The 19,262-nt window shown below is 36.8% G+C and overlaps 1 protein-coding gene across 3 annotated transcripts in view; it reads right to left on the bottom strand.

The window, feature by feature from the left end:
* IDE (insulin degrading enzyme) overlaps positions 1 to 19,262 on the bottom strand; it is a 124,208-nt gene that overhangs the window by 7,409 nt on the left and 97,537 nt on the right. For all 3 annotated transcript variants that reach the window (XM_077125432.1, XM_077125431.1, XM_077125433.1), the window contains exons 18-22: positions 17,913 to 18,004; positions 16,619 to 16,730; positions 13,940 to 14,107; positions 12,320 to 12,592; positions 2,680 to 2,741 (exon numbers count right to left, since the gene is read on the bottom strand). In XM_077125432.1, coding sequence (XP_076981547.1) covers positions 2,680 to 2,741; positions 12,320 to 12,592; positions 13,940 to 14,107; positions 16,619 to 16,730; positions 17,913 to 18,004 — 707 coding nt within the window. The remainder of the gene's footprint in view (positions 1 to 2,679; positions 2,742 to 12,319; positions 12,593 to 13,939; positions 14,108 to 16,618; positions 16,731 to 17,912; positions 18,005 to 19,262) is intronic.

The raw sequence follows: 19,262 nt of genomic DNA, 5'->3' as shown, positions 1-19,262 counted from the left end.
CAAAAACTAAAGGACAAATACTGTATGGTCCCACTGATGTGAACAGACATTCGAGAATAAATTTGGAATATGTCATTGGTAACAGAGTCCAGCAGGAGGTAGAAACAGGGTAAGATAATGGGCAATTGGAGTTGAAGGGATACAGACGGTGTAACAGGACTAGATACAAAAACTCAAAAATGGACAGCACAATAATACCTAATTGTAAAGTAATCATGTTAAAACACTGAATGAAGCTGCATCTGAGCTATAGGTTTTTGTTTTGTTTTGTTTTGTTTTGATTTTACTATTATTACTTTTATTTTTTTCTCTATATTAACATTCTATATCTTTTTCGGTTATGTTGCTAGTTCTTCTAAACCGATGCAAATGTACTAAGAAATGATGATCATGCATCTATGTGATGATGTTAAAAATTACTGATTGCATATGTAGAATGGTATGATTTCTAAATGTTGGGTTAATTTCTTTATTTCCGTTAATTAAAAAAAAAAAAAAGAGAAGGGGTAATTGGAGCTGAAGGGATACAAACTGTACAACGGGACTGGATATAAAAACTCAGAAATGGACAGCACAATACTACCCAATTGTAATGCAATTATGTTAAAACACTGAATGAAGCTGCATGTGAGGTATAGGTTTGTTTTTTTTTTCTCTTTCTATTATTGTTTTAATTCTTATTCTGTTGTCTTTTTATTTCTTTTTCTAACTCGATGCAAATGTACTAAGAAATGATGAATATGCAACTATGTGATGTTATTAAGAATTACTGATTGTACATGTAGAATGGAATGATTTCTAATTGTTTTGTTAATTCTTTTTTTTAATTAATAAAAAAATAAAAATAAAAAAAAAAAATAAAAAGGCCTGTATCCAGAAGTTTTCCAAAAAAAAAGAAAAGGAGAACATTAAAGCACCAGAAATCACCAATGAGGAGGACCAGACCTGGACATACCAAAGACTTTAAAAAACGGTCCTAGGTTAAAAATGAAACAAAACAATGGTCCTAACTGTGCTCAAAGAGCTAATGGAAAACATGGACTAAACTAAAGGACATTAGGAAAACAATAAAGAAATACAAAAAGAACACTGATGAAGCGATAGAAATGATGAAAAGGTACAAAACAGAGCTGAAACACCATAACAAATGAAAAATTCCCTAGAAGGGTTAAAGAGTAGAAGGAGCTGGTAGAAGAATCAGAGAACCTAATTAAAAGACAACTGAAATAATTCAGTCTGAGGAGTAGAAATAAGAATGAAGATTAGTGAACAGAGTCTGAGGAACCTGTGGGACCCATTAAGCATACATTATAGGCATTATGGAAGCCCCAGAGGGAGAAGGAAGACAGAAAGGGGCAGAGAGGATATTAAAGAAATAATGGCTAAAAATTTCCCAAATTTAATGAAAGGCATGAATATACACATCAAAGATGCTCAATTAACCCAAATAAGGATAAACCCAAATAGATCTACACCACAACATATTATAATCAAGCTGTCAAAAGCCAAAGATAGAGAAGATTTTGAAAGCTTCAAGAGAGAAGCAATGTACCACATATAAGGTAGTAGCAGCCTTGTAGAGGATTGGAAGGTGGGGGGAAGGTTGTAAATAACCTGCCAATGGTGTAAGATCACAGCATATTCTCCTAGGAATTTATCAGCACCTTCAGGTTAGGGACTGCTTCTTTGTCCTCACTCTCTCACCTTGCACTAGCAGTGATAAAGTAAATAAGCACTGAAAACTCCCACATAGGAGAGAAATGTGATTAGGCCTTATTGTATAACTAATTTTACAAATCATTCTAATGAGAACTGCCACAAGTATAACTTTTGTACTGGCAGGTACAATATATTACTGGAAAATGACACTGTAAAGTAGATGTCATCTCTCTACTTGGAGCAGGACTGAGTTCCTCAACAAAGACCTGGCACATAATAAATTGTAGATACCAATCAGAAATGGCTAGAACACTAAAGGTACAATTCTAAGGTGCTATGATAATTACAGGTAATAATTCTACTCCTTGTTCTGCAAAAAAAGGCATATAAGTATTTCATACAATTGAGAGGCCCCAGCTTGTTACACATTACATATCATAACAAAAATTTTGCTATGCTTCTTAGGATTTTGTTGTAGATGAGTAAATTTAGGTGGTTCAGGCCTTTTAAAGCCCAAGGAAGACTTTAATGGTGGTGTCTTTCTTTTGATAAATGTTCTCAGTATACACAGGCATTCCAAACTCATAAGAACTCTGAAAACAGTTCAAAGGTAAGTAATCATTTATTTTAAAAAGCAGCCTAAACAGGCAAAGAAAACATATAGCTGTCAGAGATTGGAAAAGAACCAGATTCTTGAGTTCCATTTCTTTTCTTTGCTCTTCCTCCTCACCAAATGATCTCAGCAATGTTGTTTATGGATTGGCATTGGGAACAGGAGAGGAGAAACAAAAGGGGAGTCTAAAGAGGTTGCTCTGGAAGCTAGGAAGGGCCGTCATGCTCCGTGGTCCAGAGGGAAAGGAAGAGTACAAAGATAACATTAACTACTTCCTTTTTTTCTAACAGTAATATGTGTTTGTGTCCAAAATACTTAAACATAGAAAAACACCTTTGTTAATCCAACCTATAGCAAATAGTATTTTTCCATATCATTCAAAACCTAAATATGTAAATTAAACTTACCTTGTAGAATTTGATGATATCTTCCTTGGTAAGTGTTTTTAAATATGCAACTTCTATATTATCTGAAAAAGTAAACAAATAATAATTTACTAATATTTCCACTTTAAATAGCCCAGAAAAATACACTAAATGACAGCAGACTTCACTCCAAGCTTCTTAAGTATCCATACTTGTTCCTCCAAGTATTAAGGGAGTAAATTTCAAGTTAAAGTAAGAGGAGAGGATGTCATCACCATGGCATAAGATATCCCCTGGAAAAGTGTTCCCTCAGATTCAACTAATAAAAGGACAAATCCAGCTTGCTTGGAACTTTGGAGGACGAGAGTCTGGAGGACTCCACAAGTGCTGAATCAAAGAAAAAGAAAAATAATATCCAAAGTCAAGTAGGAGATTTCTATCCTGGACTCGCCAGTCTGGATGCTTCCCCCTCACTTGATCCCAAGCAATTTTGGAGCTATGCAGAGGCAGGATAGTTCCGGTACCCACTGCTGTAGATGCAGACTAGAGAGCCACTCACAGCAAAGAGTTATACACTGATACATATCCAGGCACAGAGACCCAAATCCACGAGACCTAGAATGGAACACAAGTGGCTGAGGAGCGCCACATACCAAAGTGACCCAAGAGATGGGAAAAAACAGAGACAGTGGCAAAACTGTTGGCAAGAGGTGCACACACTCAATCCTGCCTTTGTTTGCTGGATCACCTAAATACAAAAAAAGACCTTTCTGGAATGAACAACCTTTCTAAATTGACCCTTTTTGGTCCTCAGGGCAGGATACCCTAATAGGGCAGAAACTGGAGGCAGAAGACTCACAGAAAAAAAGGGTGGAGGAGAACCAGAAATGCTGAAAGGGACAAGAAAGATTCCAGAACTGAAAAGTATAAGAAAAAGGGGACACAAAGGAAAAGAGAGAAACAAATCATAGGACCTAGGTAGAAAATTCTGCACAAAAACAGACAAAAGATCAAGATTCCAGGAGATGGAAAGTGGAAGAGAAACTTTCTCCAGGAGGTGAAATAATTGCAGTTTTTTTTGTAGTTTTAAAAATTGCACCACATATCCAGGGCAAGAATCAGATTGCTCTAAAGGTCTGGAATAAGTTGGAACAAGTGACAAAGAAAAGCCTTAACACAAAGACAATCAATAATAAAATCCAAGGCAAGATGGAAAAACTACTTTCAGGGTTAACACATTGTGCCAATTTGAAAGTATTATGTACCCCAGAAAAGCCATGTTTTAATCCTGATTCTGTTTTGTGGAGGCAGCCGTTTCTTTGAATCCTGATTCAATAAGGTAGGCTGGAAACTTTTGATTAGATTATCTCCATGGAGACGCGGTGCTCCCAATTGTAGGTGTGACTCCACCCATTCCAGATGGGTCTTGACTAGTTTACTAGAGTCTTCAAAAGAAAAGACATTTTGGAGAAATCTCAGAAATGACAGAGCCCACTGAATTCCAAATAAAGTCTGTAGTTTAGTTAACAGTTTTGCACCAGTGTTAACTTCTTAGTTTTGATCATTGTAGTGTGGTTTTGAAAGATGTATATTAGGGAAAACAGGGTAAAAGTTTTACAGGGCCACAGGCTCCAAAAAATAAAATCTATAAGAAAAGAAAATTACAGACCAATTTCTCTTATGAAATAGATGTAAAAATCTAGCAAATCAAATCCAACAGCACATAAAAAGAATTATACACCATGATCAAGTAGGATTTATCCCTGGTATGTAATGTTGGCTCAGCATAAGAAAATCAATTATTGCAATACAACAAATTAACAAAACAAAGGGACAAAACACACTATCATTTCAATTGATGCAAAGGTATGTGCCAAAATCAGGCATGTTCTCTTGATAAAAGCAGTTAGAAAAAAAAAAACCCACTTAGAAAAACAGGAATAAAAGGAAATCTCTTCGACATGATAAAGAACATATATAAGAAACCCAAAATTAACATCATAATCAATAGTGAAAGGCTGAAAGCTTTCCCTGTAAGATCTAGAACAAGATGCCCATTGTTACCACTGTTACTCAACATTGTACTGGAAGTTCTAGCCAGAGAAGTTAGGCAATTAAATAAAAAAGAAATCCAGACAGGAAAGGAAGAAATAAAACTCCCCTATAGTACCAAAGATCTACAACAAAGCTACTAGAGCTAATAAATGATTTCAGCAAAGTGGTGGGATACAAGAGTAACACCCCCAAATCAGTAGTGTTTCTGTATACTGGTTGTGAGTAAGCTGAGGAATAAATAAAGAAAAAAATTCCATTTATAATATCAACTAAAGGAATCATGTACATGGGAGTAAATTTAGCCAAGCATTAAAGGACTTACACAGCAAAAACGACAAAACTTTGCTAAAAGAAATCAAAGACGATCTAAATAAATGGAAGGACATTCCATGCTCATGGATTGGAAGACTAAATATTGTTATGTCAATTCTACCCAAAATGATTTATAGATTCAATGTAATCCCAATCAAAGTTCCAACAGCCTACTTTGCAAAATGGAAAAGACAATTATTAATTTTATTTCAAAAACTGAATAGCCGAGACCATTTTGAAAAAGGACAAAGTTAGAGGACGCACTTCCTGACTTTAAAACTCATTTTGAAGCTTTAGTGGTCAAAACAGCATGGTACTGGCACAAGGACAGCTATGCAGACCAACGGAATTGAGTAAGAACTCATAAATAGACCCTCACATCTATGATCAACTGAATTCTCTTTTATGTCATGGGCAGGAACCAGGAATTGGACCGGGGTCTCTGGTATTGCATGTGAGAACTCTGCTGCTGAGCCACTGTGCCCCACCATGACCAACTGATTTTTATTTTTTTAATAATTTTTAAATTTTTTAAAAAAGAATTGCAAGAAAGAAACATTCTTAATATATGATCATTCCATTCTACATATATAATCAGTAATTCACAATATCATCACATAGTTGCATATTCATCATCATTTCTTAGAACATTTGCATCAATTCAGAAAAAGAAATAAAACAAAAACAGAAAAAAAAATTATACGTACCATACCCCTTACCCCTCCCTTTCATTGATCACTAGCATTTCAAACTAAATTTATTTTAACAGTCGTTTCCCCTATTATTTATTTTTATTCCATATGTTCTACTCGTCTGTTGACAAGGTAGATAAAAGGAGCATCAGACACAAGGTTTTCACAATCACACGGTCACATTGTGAAAGCTATATCATTATACAATCATCATCAAGAAACATGGCTACTGGAACACAGCTCTACATGTTCAGGCAGTTCCCTCCAGCCTCTCCATTACATCTTGGATAACAAGGTGATATCTACTTAATGTGTAAGAATAACCTCCAGGATAACCTCTCCACTCTGTTTGGAATCTCTCAGCCACTGACACTTTGTCTCGTTTCACTCTTCCCCCTTTTGGTTGAAAGGTTTTCTCAATCCCTTGTAGCTGTCTCAGTTCATTTTAGGGTTTTTCTCAATTGCTTGATGCTGAGTCTCCGTCCGTTCCAAGATCTCTGTCCCACGTTGCCAGGAAGGTCCATCCACACCACTGGGAGTCCTGTCCCACATAGACAGGGGGAGGGTGGTGAGTTTCCTTGTTGTGTTGGCTGGAGAGAGAGGCCACATCTGAGCAACAAAAGTTCTCTTGGGGGTGACTTTTAGGACTAATTTTAAGAAGGCATGACCTATTCTTTGTGGGGTTAAGTTTCATATGAACAAACCCCAAGACTGGGGCCTCAACCTATAGCTTTGGTTGTCCACACTGCTTGTGAAAATATCAAGAATTCAACTTGGGGAGGTTGAATTTTCCCCCATTCTCACCATTCCCCAAAGGGGATTTTGCAAATACTTTTCTACTCACTGATCAAATCACTCTGGGATTCATCAGGGCATCACTCTGGACAAACTAACAAAATCTCATGTCCTACCCAAGGTTCCAAGTACTTATGTTGTTCAACCAACTATCTGCATAAATTATATTAGGAAATGCAGCAGTCAAAATATAAATTTTGTACCAAATAAACATTTTTTGCTTTAAACTCACACATAAGTTGAAATTTTAAAATATTAATTATCATCTATTTTCAGCACCCTGCTGTAATGACATTCCTTTGTTCTTCCTCATGCAAGAACATTTTTAAAATATCTACATTTAGTCACTATCATTATACACTCTAGGCAGTCCTAGATTATACCATCTCAATCTTTATCATCTATCTTTCTTTGTGATTTCATTTATGCCCCCAGCCCTCCTCACCCTATCATTCTCACATTCAGCTTCATTCAGTGTTTTAACATAATTGTATTACAGTTAGGTAGTCTTGTGCTGTCCATTTCTGAGTTTTTATATTCAGTCCTGTTGCATAATCTGTATCCCTTCAGCTCCAGTTATCCAATATCTTACCCTATTTCTATCTCCTCATGGTCTGTGTTACCAACGAAATATTCCAAGTTTATTCACTAATGTCAGTTCATATCAGTGAGACCATACAGCATTTGTCCTTTTGTTTTTGGCTAATCTCACTCAGCATGATGTCCTTAAGGTCCATCCATATTGTTACATACTTCATAACTTTATTCTTCTGCCTTACAGCTGCATAATATTCCATTGTATGCATATTACACAGTTTGTTTAGCCACCCGTCTGTTGATGGATATTTTGGCTGTTTCCATGTCTTAGTAATTGTAAATAATGCTGCTGTAAACATTGGTGTGCAAATGTCCGTTTGTGTCCTTGTCCTCATGTCCTCTGAGTAGAGACAGCATATAAATGGGTCCTGTTTTTTAATCCATTCTGCCAGTCTATGTCTTTTGATTGGGGAGTCTAATCCATTAATATTTAGTGTTATTATCGCACAGGTAGTACTTTCTTCTACCATTTTGCTTTTTGGATTTCATATGTCATATCTAATTTTCCTTCTTTTTACCTTTACTCATAGACTTCCTTTCTACACTTTTCTCCACACCTCTCTCTTCTGTCTTTTCGTATCTGTCTCTACTGCTCCCTTTAGTATTTCTTGCAGAGCTGGTCTCTTGGTCACAAATTCTCTCAGTGATTTTTTGTCTGAAAATGTTTTAATTTCCCCCTCATTATTGTAGGACAATTTTGCTAGATATAGAATTCTTGGTTGGCAGTTTTTCCCTTTTAATAATTTAAATATACCATCCCACCGTCTTCTCGCCTGTATGTTTCTGCTGAGAAATCTATGCATAGTCTTATTGGGCTTCCCTTGTATGTGATGGATGGCTTTTCTCTTGCTGCTTTCAAGATGCTCTCTTTCTCTTTGACCTCTGACATTCTGACTAGTAAATGTCTTGGTGTACGTCTATTTGGATCTATTCTTTTTGGGGTACGCTGCACTTCTTGGATCTGTAATTTTAAGTCTTTCATAAGAGTTGGGAAATTTTCAGTGATAATTTCCTCCATTACTTTTTCTTCTCCTTTTCCCTTCCCTTCTACTTCTGGGACACTCACAACACGTATATTCGTGCACTTCATATTGTCATTCAATTCCCTGAGTCCCTGCTCATATTTTTCCCCACAGTTTCTGTTTCTTGTCGGATTTCAGATGTTTCATTCTCCAGTTCACTAATCCTATGTTCTGCCTCTCGAAATCTACCATTGTAGGTTTTCATTGCTTTTTTCATCTCTTCTACCGTGCCTTTCATTCCCATAAGTTCTGTGATTTGTTTTTTCAGACTTTCGATTTCTTCCTTTTGCTCATTCCTTGCCTTCTTTATATCCTCCCTCAATTCATTGATTTGGTTTTTGATGAGGTTTTCCATGTCTGTTCATATATGCTGAATTAATTTTTCAGCTCTTGTATCTCATTTGAATTGTTGGTTTGTTCCTTTGACTGGGCCATATCTTCAATTTGTGTACCGTAATTTATTTTTTTGCTGGAGTCTAGGCATTTAATTACCTTAATTAGTTTATTCTGGAGATTGCTTTCACTTCTTTTACCTAGGGTTTTCTTGTTGAATGAATTTGTTGTCTATCTGTTCTTTGACATTCAGTTCAGCTTTATCTGGACCTCTAACTTAGGTTTTGTTTAACAGAGGAAAATTTTTCAGTTCTCATTTTCTTGTTTCTTGCCCTTCTTGTATGGTACCTTCCCCACACACACACACTTAGGAGGGTCTACTTAGGTATTATAGACTCCAGCCAGATTTTCCCAGACCATACTGGCCTCCTATCAGGAGGAAAGAGTTACCTGTATCGGTTTTCCCTGAGGGTGAGACCCAGCAGGTTTAAAGACTTTCCTGTGAAGTCTCTGGGCACTGTTTTTCTTATCCTACCCAGTATGTGGTACTTGTCTGCCTGCAGGTCCCACCAGCATAAGATGATGCAGTACATTTAACTTTGGCAGACTTTCCCTGCTGGGGGTGTGGTGGAGACAGAGGAGAGGTTGTAGGCTGGTTTTAATGGCTTCAAATTACCAAGCCCTGGTGTCTGAATTCCTTGAGGGTGGGATTCCACCTGAGTTGGGCTTTATCCCTCCCCTGGGGAAGGCACAGGCTCCAGACAAGCCCTCACAGGAGCTTGTTTCTGCCTATGCCTGGGGAAGTTGCAGCCTGAGAAGTCCTGACACTGAATCCAAAGGCAGTCAAGCCTTTGTAGAAACACAGCCAGAAAAACCTCTGTTTCCTTTTTTCTTTCTTTTTCTGTCAGCCTTGCTCCCTTGGCACCAGGGCAAAAATGAGTGACCTCCACTTTGACCAGGTTCACCTGAGCTGGGGGCCTATTTTTAATAGTCAGAATTTGTTAATTAATTCCACAATTGGCATTTGTTTGGGCTCAGCCCCTGCAGCTGGTAAAGTCTCTTTCCTTTCCCCTCTGGGAAGCAGCCAGTGGGTGAGGAGCACCAGCTGTCGTGGCTTGGTGAACTCACAATTCTGGGGGGGTCTCGTTGCTGGTCCAGCTGGTCCAGACTGGGGTACGCTGTGTGTCCAGTCACTGACATGGCCCCAGGAGCTGTTCTGTACTGTGTCTGGTATTTAGTGGTTGTTCTGTAGGACTAACTAAAACGTGCACGTTGCTAAGATGCCATCTTGGCCCGGAACCCATCTGATTTTTGACAAGGTTGCCCAGTCCACTCAATTGGAAAAGAACAGTCTCTTCACTAAATGGGGTGGGAGAACTCGATATCCATATGGAAAACAATGAAGGAGGAGCGTTATCTCATATCATAAACAAAAATTAATTCAAAATGGATCAAAGACAAATATGAGAACCAGGACTATAAATCTTCTAGAGGAAAATGAAGGGAAGCATCTTCAGGATATTATGTTAGGAAATGGTTTCCTAGACTTTACACCCAAAGCATAAGCAATGAAAGAAGAAACAGATAAATGGGAACTCATCAAAATTAAAAACTTTTGTGCAGCAAAAGGACTTTACTATGAAAGTGAAAACACAACCTACTCAATAGGAGGAAACTTTTGGCAACTATACATCTGATAAGGAGTTAATAATCAGAATAAAGAAATCCTAAAACTGAACAATAAAAAGTCAACCCAATTAAAAAATAGGCAAAAGACATGAATAAACATTTCCAAAAAAGAATATTCAAATGGCTAAATAGCACATAAAAAGAGAAATGCAATCAAATCTATAATGAGATGTCATTTCACATTCTCTAGAATGGCTACTATTAAAGAAACAGAAAATTACAAGTGTTGGAGAGGAAGTGGAGAAACAGGAACACTCATTTATTGTTGGTGGTAATGTGAAAAAGTACAACTGCTATGGAAGACAGTTTGGTAGTTCCTCAGAAAGCTAAGTATAAAGTTACCACTACTAGGTAAAAAACCAAAAGAACAGAAAGCAGGGACTCAAAACAGTAATTTGCACACCAGTGTTCAGAGAATGGCATTATTCACAATTGCCAAAAGATGGAAGCAACCCAAGTGTCCATCAACCAATGAATGGATAAATAAAATATTGTACAATGGAATATTACTGAGTGTTAAAAAGGAATAAAGTCGTGATGCATGCGACAATATGGATGAATTTTGAAGACATCACGGTGAGTGAAACAAGCCAGACACAAATGACACAGTGTACGATCTCACTTATACACAATAATTAGAACAAGCTAACTCACAGAGTTAGAATCTAGAATATAGGTTACCAAGTGCTAGGCTGGGTAAGAAATGGGGAGTTGATGCTTGAACTGCAGAGAATTTCTATTTGGGTTGATAGTAAAATTCTGGAAATAGATACTCATGATGGTAGTATAGCACTGTGAGTCTAATTAACAGCATGAATAATATACGTGAGTGTAATTAAAAAGGGGGAAATTTTAGGTCATATACATGTTACTAGAATAAAAATTAAAAGAAAAGCATAGGACAGTACAAAACAATGAAAGCTATTGTAAATGATGGACTATAATTAATAGTAAATTATAAAAATGCCCATTCATGAATTACCATAAATGTACTACAATAATGCAAGGTATTACCAATGGGGTGAAATATGGGGAAAAAAATATACTCTTATGTAAACTGTGGACTATAGCTAACAGTAAAATTATAATATTCTTTCATCAACTATAACAGCGGTACCTCACTAATGCAAGGTGTTAGTAATAGTTCTATTATATGACTTTTCTATAAATTTACAACTTCAATTAAACAAAAAAAAAGTAAGAGGAGATAGTGCAGTGGTAAAGAGCCCTGGCTCTGGAACCCAGTTCATATCCTGGTTCTCTATTTAGGAACTGCTGTTTCTTTGACAATCATTTCAATTTTTCTGAGCCTCAGTTATCTATTCTGTAAATGTAGGAAAATAACTAGTTAATGGGGCTGTAGTGAGAACTAAGGAACATGATCTATGGACATAACATGACAGATGTAAGATAAAATGCTCTATAAATGGTAGGTAATATTATCATTAAAAGTGAACCCAGGAGAAAAAAAAAAGTGAACGCAAGTGCAAGAAAAATTACAGATGAGGAGATGGGGTCCCAAAAAGGTGACCTGGCCAAAATCTTCAGTTTGTTGGTATCAGAATGAGAACACAACCCAACCAACTTCCCTGACTTGTGGTGTAGCCTAATGCACTCCACTGTTAATCTCTGCTCTAGAAGAGAGATGAAAGAAAGCTGATAAGGCAGGAGACTTCTTCAGGGAGCAAAGTCTTTCCAAATCTAAAAGCAGTGCAAATCTTTGAAGATCCCTAAAGACAACTGTTTGAACTCTTGTGCTGCCGGGCAAAACTTGACTGAGGTGAGTTCAATCTGCAAATTTTCTATTTCTTCAGTGTTGGAGGAAAGAGATATCTACATACTTGTGCTCAGAGCCTCAGGGACACACTGACTGAACAAAAAAAGTGAAATTAGATTTATTATTAGCATATTACTGTGAGATACAGGTGAATCCAGCTTTAGTTTTGGAGAACAGGAAAAGATGAAGAAAGATTGTAACAGGAAATCATTGTTATATTAAAGAAGAGGAAAAGATAAAGAAAGATTCTAACAGGAAATCATTGTTATAGTAAATGAAGATTCTTTAGCAGCACTACCCCAATTCTCAAATCAGTTTTGCAATCACTTACAAAATGAGTAGCATTTGGTAGAATGGCCTCAAATATCACACACATATTCCATAAATGTCAGAGCCCTAATTTACTTTACCTCTGTCAAAATTGTATTGCTGAGAGATGATTTCCCCCCAATATTTAGCACATTCTGCAGAAAGTTTCTTTGGTTTGTCTAGGCGACGAATTGCTAATGCTTGAATATGTTTTTGGAAGGCCTCTTCTGTCATGTCCTCTATGGACTTTTCCATAGTAATTAAGAAAGCTTCTACTCTGCTTTCTAGGTAGTGAGGTGGCTTTTCTGATTGGATGATGAATCGCAAGCCCTGTATGCCATTGGCTCGACGTGGCCCACTGAAGACAATATAGCCTGAAATACAAATGCCAGTCAGTCAGGATCTTGGCACACTTTAGACACAGGTCATGTCAATCTTTCAAAAATTATCATGTTAGAGTAAATAAAATGTAGTTTAAGGCTTTAGGTTATTCACCTTTAAAGAAATACTAGCAATTAAGATATTCTCAGTTCCTAAGGATAGAGAAGAACAGCTCTCTGAAGAAAAGTCAGAAATCTGGAGATAACTTTTCCTTAAAAAAGAACACCTATTTTTCCTTCAAACTCATGTCCCACAAATCCTCATTCTGCTGGTTAATTTCCTTCAACCTCTGCTAAAATAAGTCCCATCCCTATGGAATGCTGGGCTCATTTTCATCCCGTAAGTATTGTGCAAAGCTTGTTTTCCTTTTAAATCCAAGTCTCTTATATAAACTTGGCTTTACTATTGCACTTCTTGTTAGATAATCAGTGGACCAACTCTGTTCAGACTGCTACTCTGCAGAGACCAGGCTAACTCATGGTCATACTCTATTGTCACCTTGTGAGCCCATATGCCACCTCCCTTTAATATACTTTCTAATCTGAGATCTTCACTTGCCTCCTTCAGATGCTCTGCCCTAAACCACCATCTCTAACAAGTACGATGCCTGTGAGTCCCACCTATTTTCTCCCTCTACACAAGTTCCCTGAGTCGTTCTATTTACTCTCACAGATTCATCAGTACATGTAAAGATGCCCCAATTTAGTCTTTAACCCGATTTATCTCTGCGGACTATCTCTGCGGACTGTTTTTATATCCAACTCTGGTTAGAAACCACTGGACTGGATGAGTTACAGTGAAGCTGAACACAGCAAACATGGAGTTATCTTTTCTTTCTAATCCGATACCTATTTCTATAACAACTGGGCAATGCCACTGTCTCTCCTCCCTGGTTGCCAAAACTCTGCCTTTTTGTTTTCTAAAACATTCTTTATCTGAGGTTAACTTGGACTGCACATGTGTTAAAAGATGCCCTAGATACCTTAATCCAGATTCCCCATCTCCAGTTCTGCCCTCTTCTAATTAAATCATGGTACAGCAGCACCCTGGCTACCAACATCCCCCAAGTCTAGAGAGTGTCTTCTAACACTGAAGCCTGCATAAGGTCGCAGAGGTTCCTTCTGTGCCTCAGAACACATGATTTTCCTGTTTCTTTCTACTGCTATTCCCTTTGCCTGGAACACATATCCTCATCCTAACAAGGTTTTCACAAGACTGTCTGCATACAGCATGCCTGAAGCACAATGCTAGGTGATTCTACATGAGGAAAATGTTTTTTGAAGACAATGGTTTTCCTCAAGCTATATACTCTCTTGCAATTCCCCCAGCTTCCCTCTCACCTAGCTGTTCCTTGGTGCGCAGTGTGTTGAAGCAAGGCTCTGAGATGATCTGACAGAAGAGCTCCAGAAACATATTCTCTGAGGTGCTCTGCATGTCTGTTTGGTAGTATATCTCGATGCCACAGTTATTGTGAACTTCATTCCTCTGCTGATAAACAAACCATCCTCCTAGAAAGTTACAAAAAGAGAACAACAGGTTCAAAAATTTATTGAGGGCTTTAATAAAGTCCGTGTTTTGTTTGGCTTTTTAAAGTTCTTCAATTTGGTTGGTGTTTTTGATAATTCCAAACTGCAATTAACTTGCTAAGAGCGTGAAACTCATTTAAATTACTAAGGGAATTCTAGTACAGTTACATATACTTGGTAGCTCCTCCATTAACAGCCATGGAATTTAAAGGGGAAACAACTTATAAAAGATCTATTTTATGACTAAGCATTAACGTTAATGAGATCCATCATTATAAAATACACAATATAGTATTTGTGTTAGATTAGAACTAGCTAATACATATAAGAACTTCAACAGAAATACCAACTGTGCTTTAATTACTGTACACAAAAAATAAAAAATGACTAGTTATGCTTTTAGTATTTGTGTTTCTAGTTAACATTTTACCCCCAATATTGTTTATCCAAACCAACAATTAAGGTCATTTTACAAATAGAATTGTATGTGTAAAATGCTTAGCGATAACTTAGACCAACAATTTCATTTTAGAGATTAGGAGGCTAAGACCCTAAGAAGTGGGGTGACTTGTCCAAGGACACAAAGTTGGATGGTGGAAAGCTAAGACTAAAACTCAGATCTATTGATCAAATAAGTCATCAAAGTTATAAAAAAGATAATCATACTTTATGAGCTAATACCTTTATTTCATGAGCAATAAATGTGACTAAGTAAATATATGCAGAGTTTAGTATTTAATATTGTATAAGATTCACAAATAAAATTTCTTGGACCTAATAATATGCTTGCTTACTCTTGTATACGTTAATTTAGTAAGGGGAGGCAGAGAAGCCTGTAATTATATTTCACCTATTTTATTTTTCTGATTATGTCTAAGTTTGACTGACAGTCAAACTTTTTTAATATATACTGGCAATGAATAGGCATCCCACCCCTTCCAGCTTTTGTATGCATACTCCAAAATGTCTCTTCCTTCACAATGCCTGAAAATTTTAAAACATTCACAACTGATTAGTTGGGTAAATCAGAATGATTTCCTAACACCTAGCATTTCTAGAATGGGAAATGGACTGAAAAATAAAAAGATTAAGAGGCTTTTTTCTGACCCTGGAACATTTTGAGGCAAGGGAGTTAGGGTCCTAGAAGATGAGAGAGGAAGCAGGAAGCAGAGTGAAAAGGGATACACAAAGATAGATTTCACTTTGAAATTTTGTCTCTAGATTGGTCTCACTTTGCCTGAAGACCATGTGCAATGGCTTTTGAACTGAAAGAACCAGATCTGAGATAACTGCCATGCAGAGCAACAGAGCTGTGCTCACAGGCATCTTCAAGCATTCAACAGAAATATCCTGAATACCGTGTTCAATATGTTCGAATAGCTAATCAAATGAACCACAGATTCTAGTTTTAAGCAATGTACATTCTAACAGGAGAGAGGAGATGAACTTCAATCCCAATGCAAGAATAGAAGTGCTGAATTGCTTAAATAGGGAGAAGTTCAGAAGAGGGAATGATTATTTCTAGCTGGGAGTTTTAGAGAATATTTTGTGGAATACTTGGATTTTTAAGATGGGTCTGGAAGGATGAGTAGAGTGTGGACATAGGTCCACTGGGAAGTGGGATGAGGGGAGGCACCGCTTCAGGAGGATGAAATGTCTGGAAAAAAAAAAAGCACAGAGGAGGCACGCATGAGGAACAGCCAACAATCAAAGTTGGCTTTGAACACAAAACAAAACAAAACAAAACATCAATGCTTCTGATTCCTCTGATAATATATTTCCCACTATATGGTTTTGAACAATATTGACAATAATACTTAATGAATTTTTAAAAATCAGTTTTATTGAGATATGTTCACATACCATACAGCCCATCCGAAGTGTATAATCCAAGGCTCACGGTATATTCACAGAGTTGTGTTTATCACCAATGAGGTTTTTTTATCAGAAGAAACCTTGTTAATGTGAAAGAATCCCAGCATTGCAAATCCCAATATATGACTGTCAGTTCTTTATGCTAATTCCTCATAAAAAATATAAATGTAATGAATAAGTACTGTTATCTGCACCTAAAACTACTATACTAAAACTTATTTCCTAAACTATTTCTGCCAAAGACTCCTACAGGTTTCCAATTATGATTCTAGTTTAGATTTTTTATAAATAAATTTTATTTCACGCTGCACAATTACTATTTCTTTAGCTTTGTGATATTTTTACTTCTTAAGTCCTCTACACTCAAGTACCAGTTCCAGTATCATTTTCCTTACAGTTATTACCTACCTCCAATTTCACTTCCCCGGTCCTACCAACAAGACGATTTTCTCACAGAATTATCTATCTCTAACCATACTTCTATAAATATTAGAGGCTGCCAATGGACTACTACCATTAAACTATACTTTGATGTCCAAGTGAATTCAACCCATCTGTAGTCATCTATCATATTCTGTCCAAGTACTCTACTTCCAAAACCACAACATTCCAACTTACTGTCTGGGAGCTGAACTTCTCTATACCGAACCAGCTGACTTGGAAGGAGAGGTTTGGTATGAGCATGCTCAATAAGCGTGTCTTCAACCATCTGCATAATTCCTAACGCAGCCTGGAGAGAGAGGTACATCTGTCACAGCATAGCATAAAAACATAAATGTATTTTGTATGAAAGCAAAAGCAGAATACTGGATAGTAGTCCTTGTAATATAAAAACAATATACCTGTGAAATAAACTAATCTAATCGATCATAAAAGTGGATTTTAAAATCATAGTTAATACATGAAATCCTGTTCAAATAGGTAAAGACAGAACTTGTCAGTATAGTCATTTTTCAAGATCGTCAATATGGTAATAGCAAAGAGAAGTAGAGACCTGTACAATCTTCAGCACTGATCCCGACACTAGGAGAAAGCACTGCTGTAGCTAAAGAGGTACCAGTGATGAAAAGTTGATCCCACATGGATGACTCTAACAGCAAATACCTGGGGTCACAGCATGACAAAGGAAGAGTTATAAGGATTTGTTTGGAATAAAACTGACTTTGGTAAGAATGTTGCCTTTGCCACTAATATTTACATCTGACCTCAGGCATACTGTTTTGGAAGCAGTATAGCACATTGGTGTGGCGTGTGGGCTCTTGAGACAGACTGCCATGGGAATTCTAAAGTGCTTTCCATGTGCCAAACACTTTGCAGGTACTATTTAATCATTAAAGCCCATGATTTAAGTGCTACTATAACTCTAAATAATTAGAGACAAGGAAAAACTGAACAAAGAGGGGTTAAGATACTTTTAAAAGATTACATTTTTATTTTCAAAAGATTACATTTCTAGTATGTGATAGAGTTAGTATTTAAATCCAGGCTATCTGGTTCTACATCATGTGCTCTTATCTGCTTTACAATCTTGTTGCCTTATACTGAGCAGGGGTAATTACTCCCATTTCCTTCTATGCTTGTAAAAGGCAGGAACCAGCAGGGGCAGCTGCCACAAAATAGGTCCACAGTTAACGGCTGTCATTCTGTTCTCCCTGTGTCCTCTCCTGTCTTCTTCCATAGAGCAGAGAAGGTTGAGAGAACTCTAATGTGCTTGTAATCACACTGTGGTGGTCTTAAGACAGACCAGGTGAAAAAAATCTCTTGTGCTAAAACATAAAAGATTGCAAAAACTCCACATAAAATAAGTACACAGCTGCAATAAAGGGATAGTCACATAGAAAAAGAATGAAACGTGACCCCCATCATACAGCATACAAAATAAAATATATAATAAAATAAGCACACAACCCACCTGCTTTGTTATGTTTCCATGGAGAAGGGCTTCAATGTGCAGCCGTGACAGGAGCTGAGGTATAAAGGCCTTAAGGCGAGGGAGGGTAACATCTGTAATGGTTAAAAAAAATAGTGACATCTACCTATGAGTTTTTTTTTAACTTTATAGTTGAGATAATTTTAGACTGACATAACTTTCATTCTGTTTTCCCTTATGGTAACATCTTTCAAAACCACAGTACAATGATCAAAACTAAGAAATTAACACTGGTACAATACTATTAACTAAACTACAGACTTTATTTGGAATTTAGTTTTTCCACTAATGTTTCAGGATCTAATCCAAGATCTTACATTGTATTTGGTTATCAGGTGTTCCTAGTCTCCTCCAATCTGTGACATTTCCTCGGTCTCTCCTTGTCTTTTATGACCTCAAGATTTTTGAAGAACACTGTTCAGTTATTTTATAGAAATGTTCCATATTTGGGTTTGTCAAGTGTTTTCACTACATTAATTCACCAGTGATTAAACTGAGCTTAGGTGTTCCTAGGAAGAACACTAGAGGTCATGTGCCTTTCCCAGTGCATCCTCTCAGCAGGTACATGATGTTGATATGACCTAGTACTGGGGAACTAACACTGATCACTTGGTCAAGGTGGTGTCAGCCAAATTTCTTCACTATACATTTACTACTTTACCCTTTTGGTTATAATTGAATAACTGAAAACAATGCATTATTTTTAAGCAAGTCTGAAAAGTCCATCTGTCTATCAATGCCTATCTTCTTCCCACTGTAATTAATAAATATTAAGTTTTGGGAAATACTTTGACACTATACAAATATCCTGCTTTTCCTTAAATTTTACCCAAATTTTATCCATTGGTGGATACTGACTGTGACACTTATTACTATGGCATCTTAATGGTGATTTTTCTATTTCCTTCATTCCATTTACATTTATGAATTTAATTCTTCCAATTTAATTCTTGGAAGAGTTATCTCTCTTCCATTAGGATACCAGAGTAATAACTGCTATGGTCGAAATCTACCAACAGATGCTAAAATTTGTGGGTGAAATTTAAGGAGAAACAGGGAGGGAATTAAATTTTAACAAGTGCTTACTACATGTCAAGAACTCTACAAATACTCTTTTATAGTCTAAAGAGTATGCATTATTATGCATTTTCAAGGTGAAAGGCTGAAGTTAAGAAAATTTAAATTTCTTGCCCATAGCCATCAAGATAATAAGTTGCAGAACTGGAATTTGATCCTTGGATGGACTAATTTCAAAGTGCATACACCTTGCGCTCCACTGTATTCCTTAGAAAACCTAGACTCTCAGCATTCTCTGTGGACCTCTATCAGAAC

This window comes from Tamandua tetradactyla, chromosome 13 (genome assembly GCF_023851605.1).
Source record: "Tamandua tetradactyla isolate mTamTet1 chromosome 13, mTamTet1.pri, whole genome shotgun sequence".
Classification (NCBI taxonomy): Eukaryota; Metazoa; Chordata; class Mammalia; order Pilosa; family Myrmecophagidae; genus Tamandua; species Tamandua tetradactyla.
The sequence above is the reverse complement of the archived record's forward strand: the minus strand, read 5'-3'. Positions and strand labels throughout refer to the sequence as shown.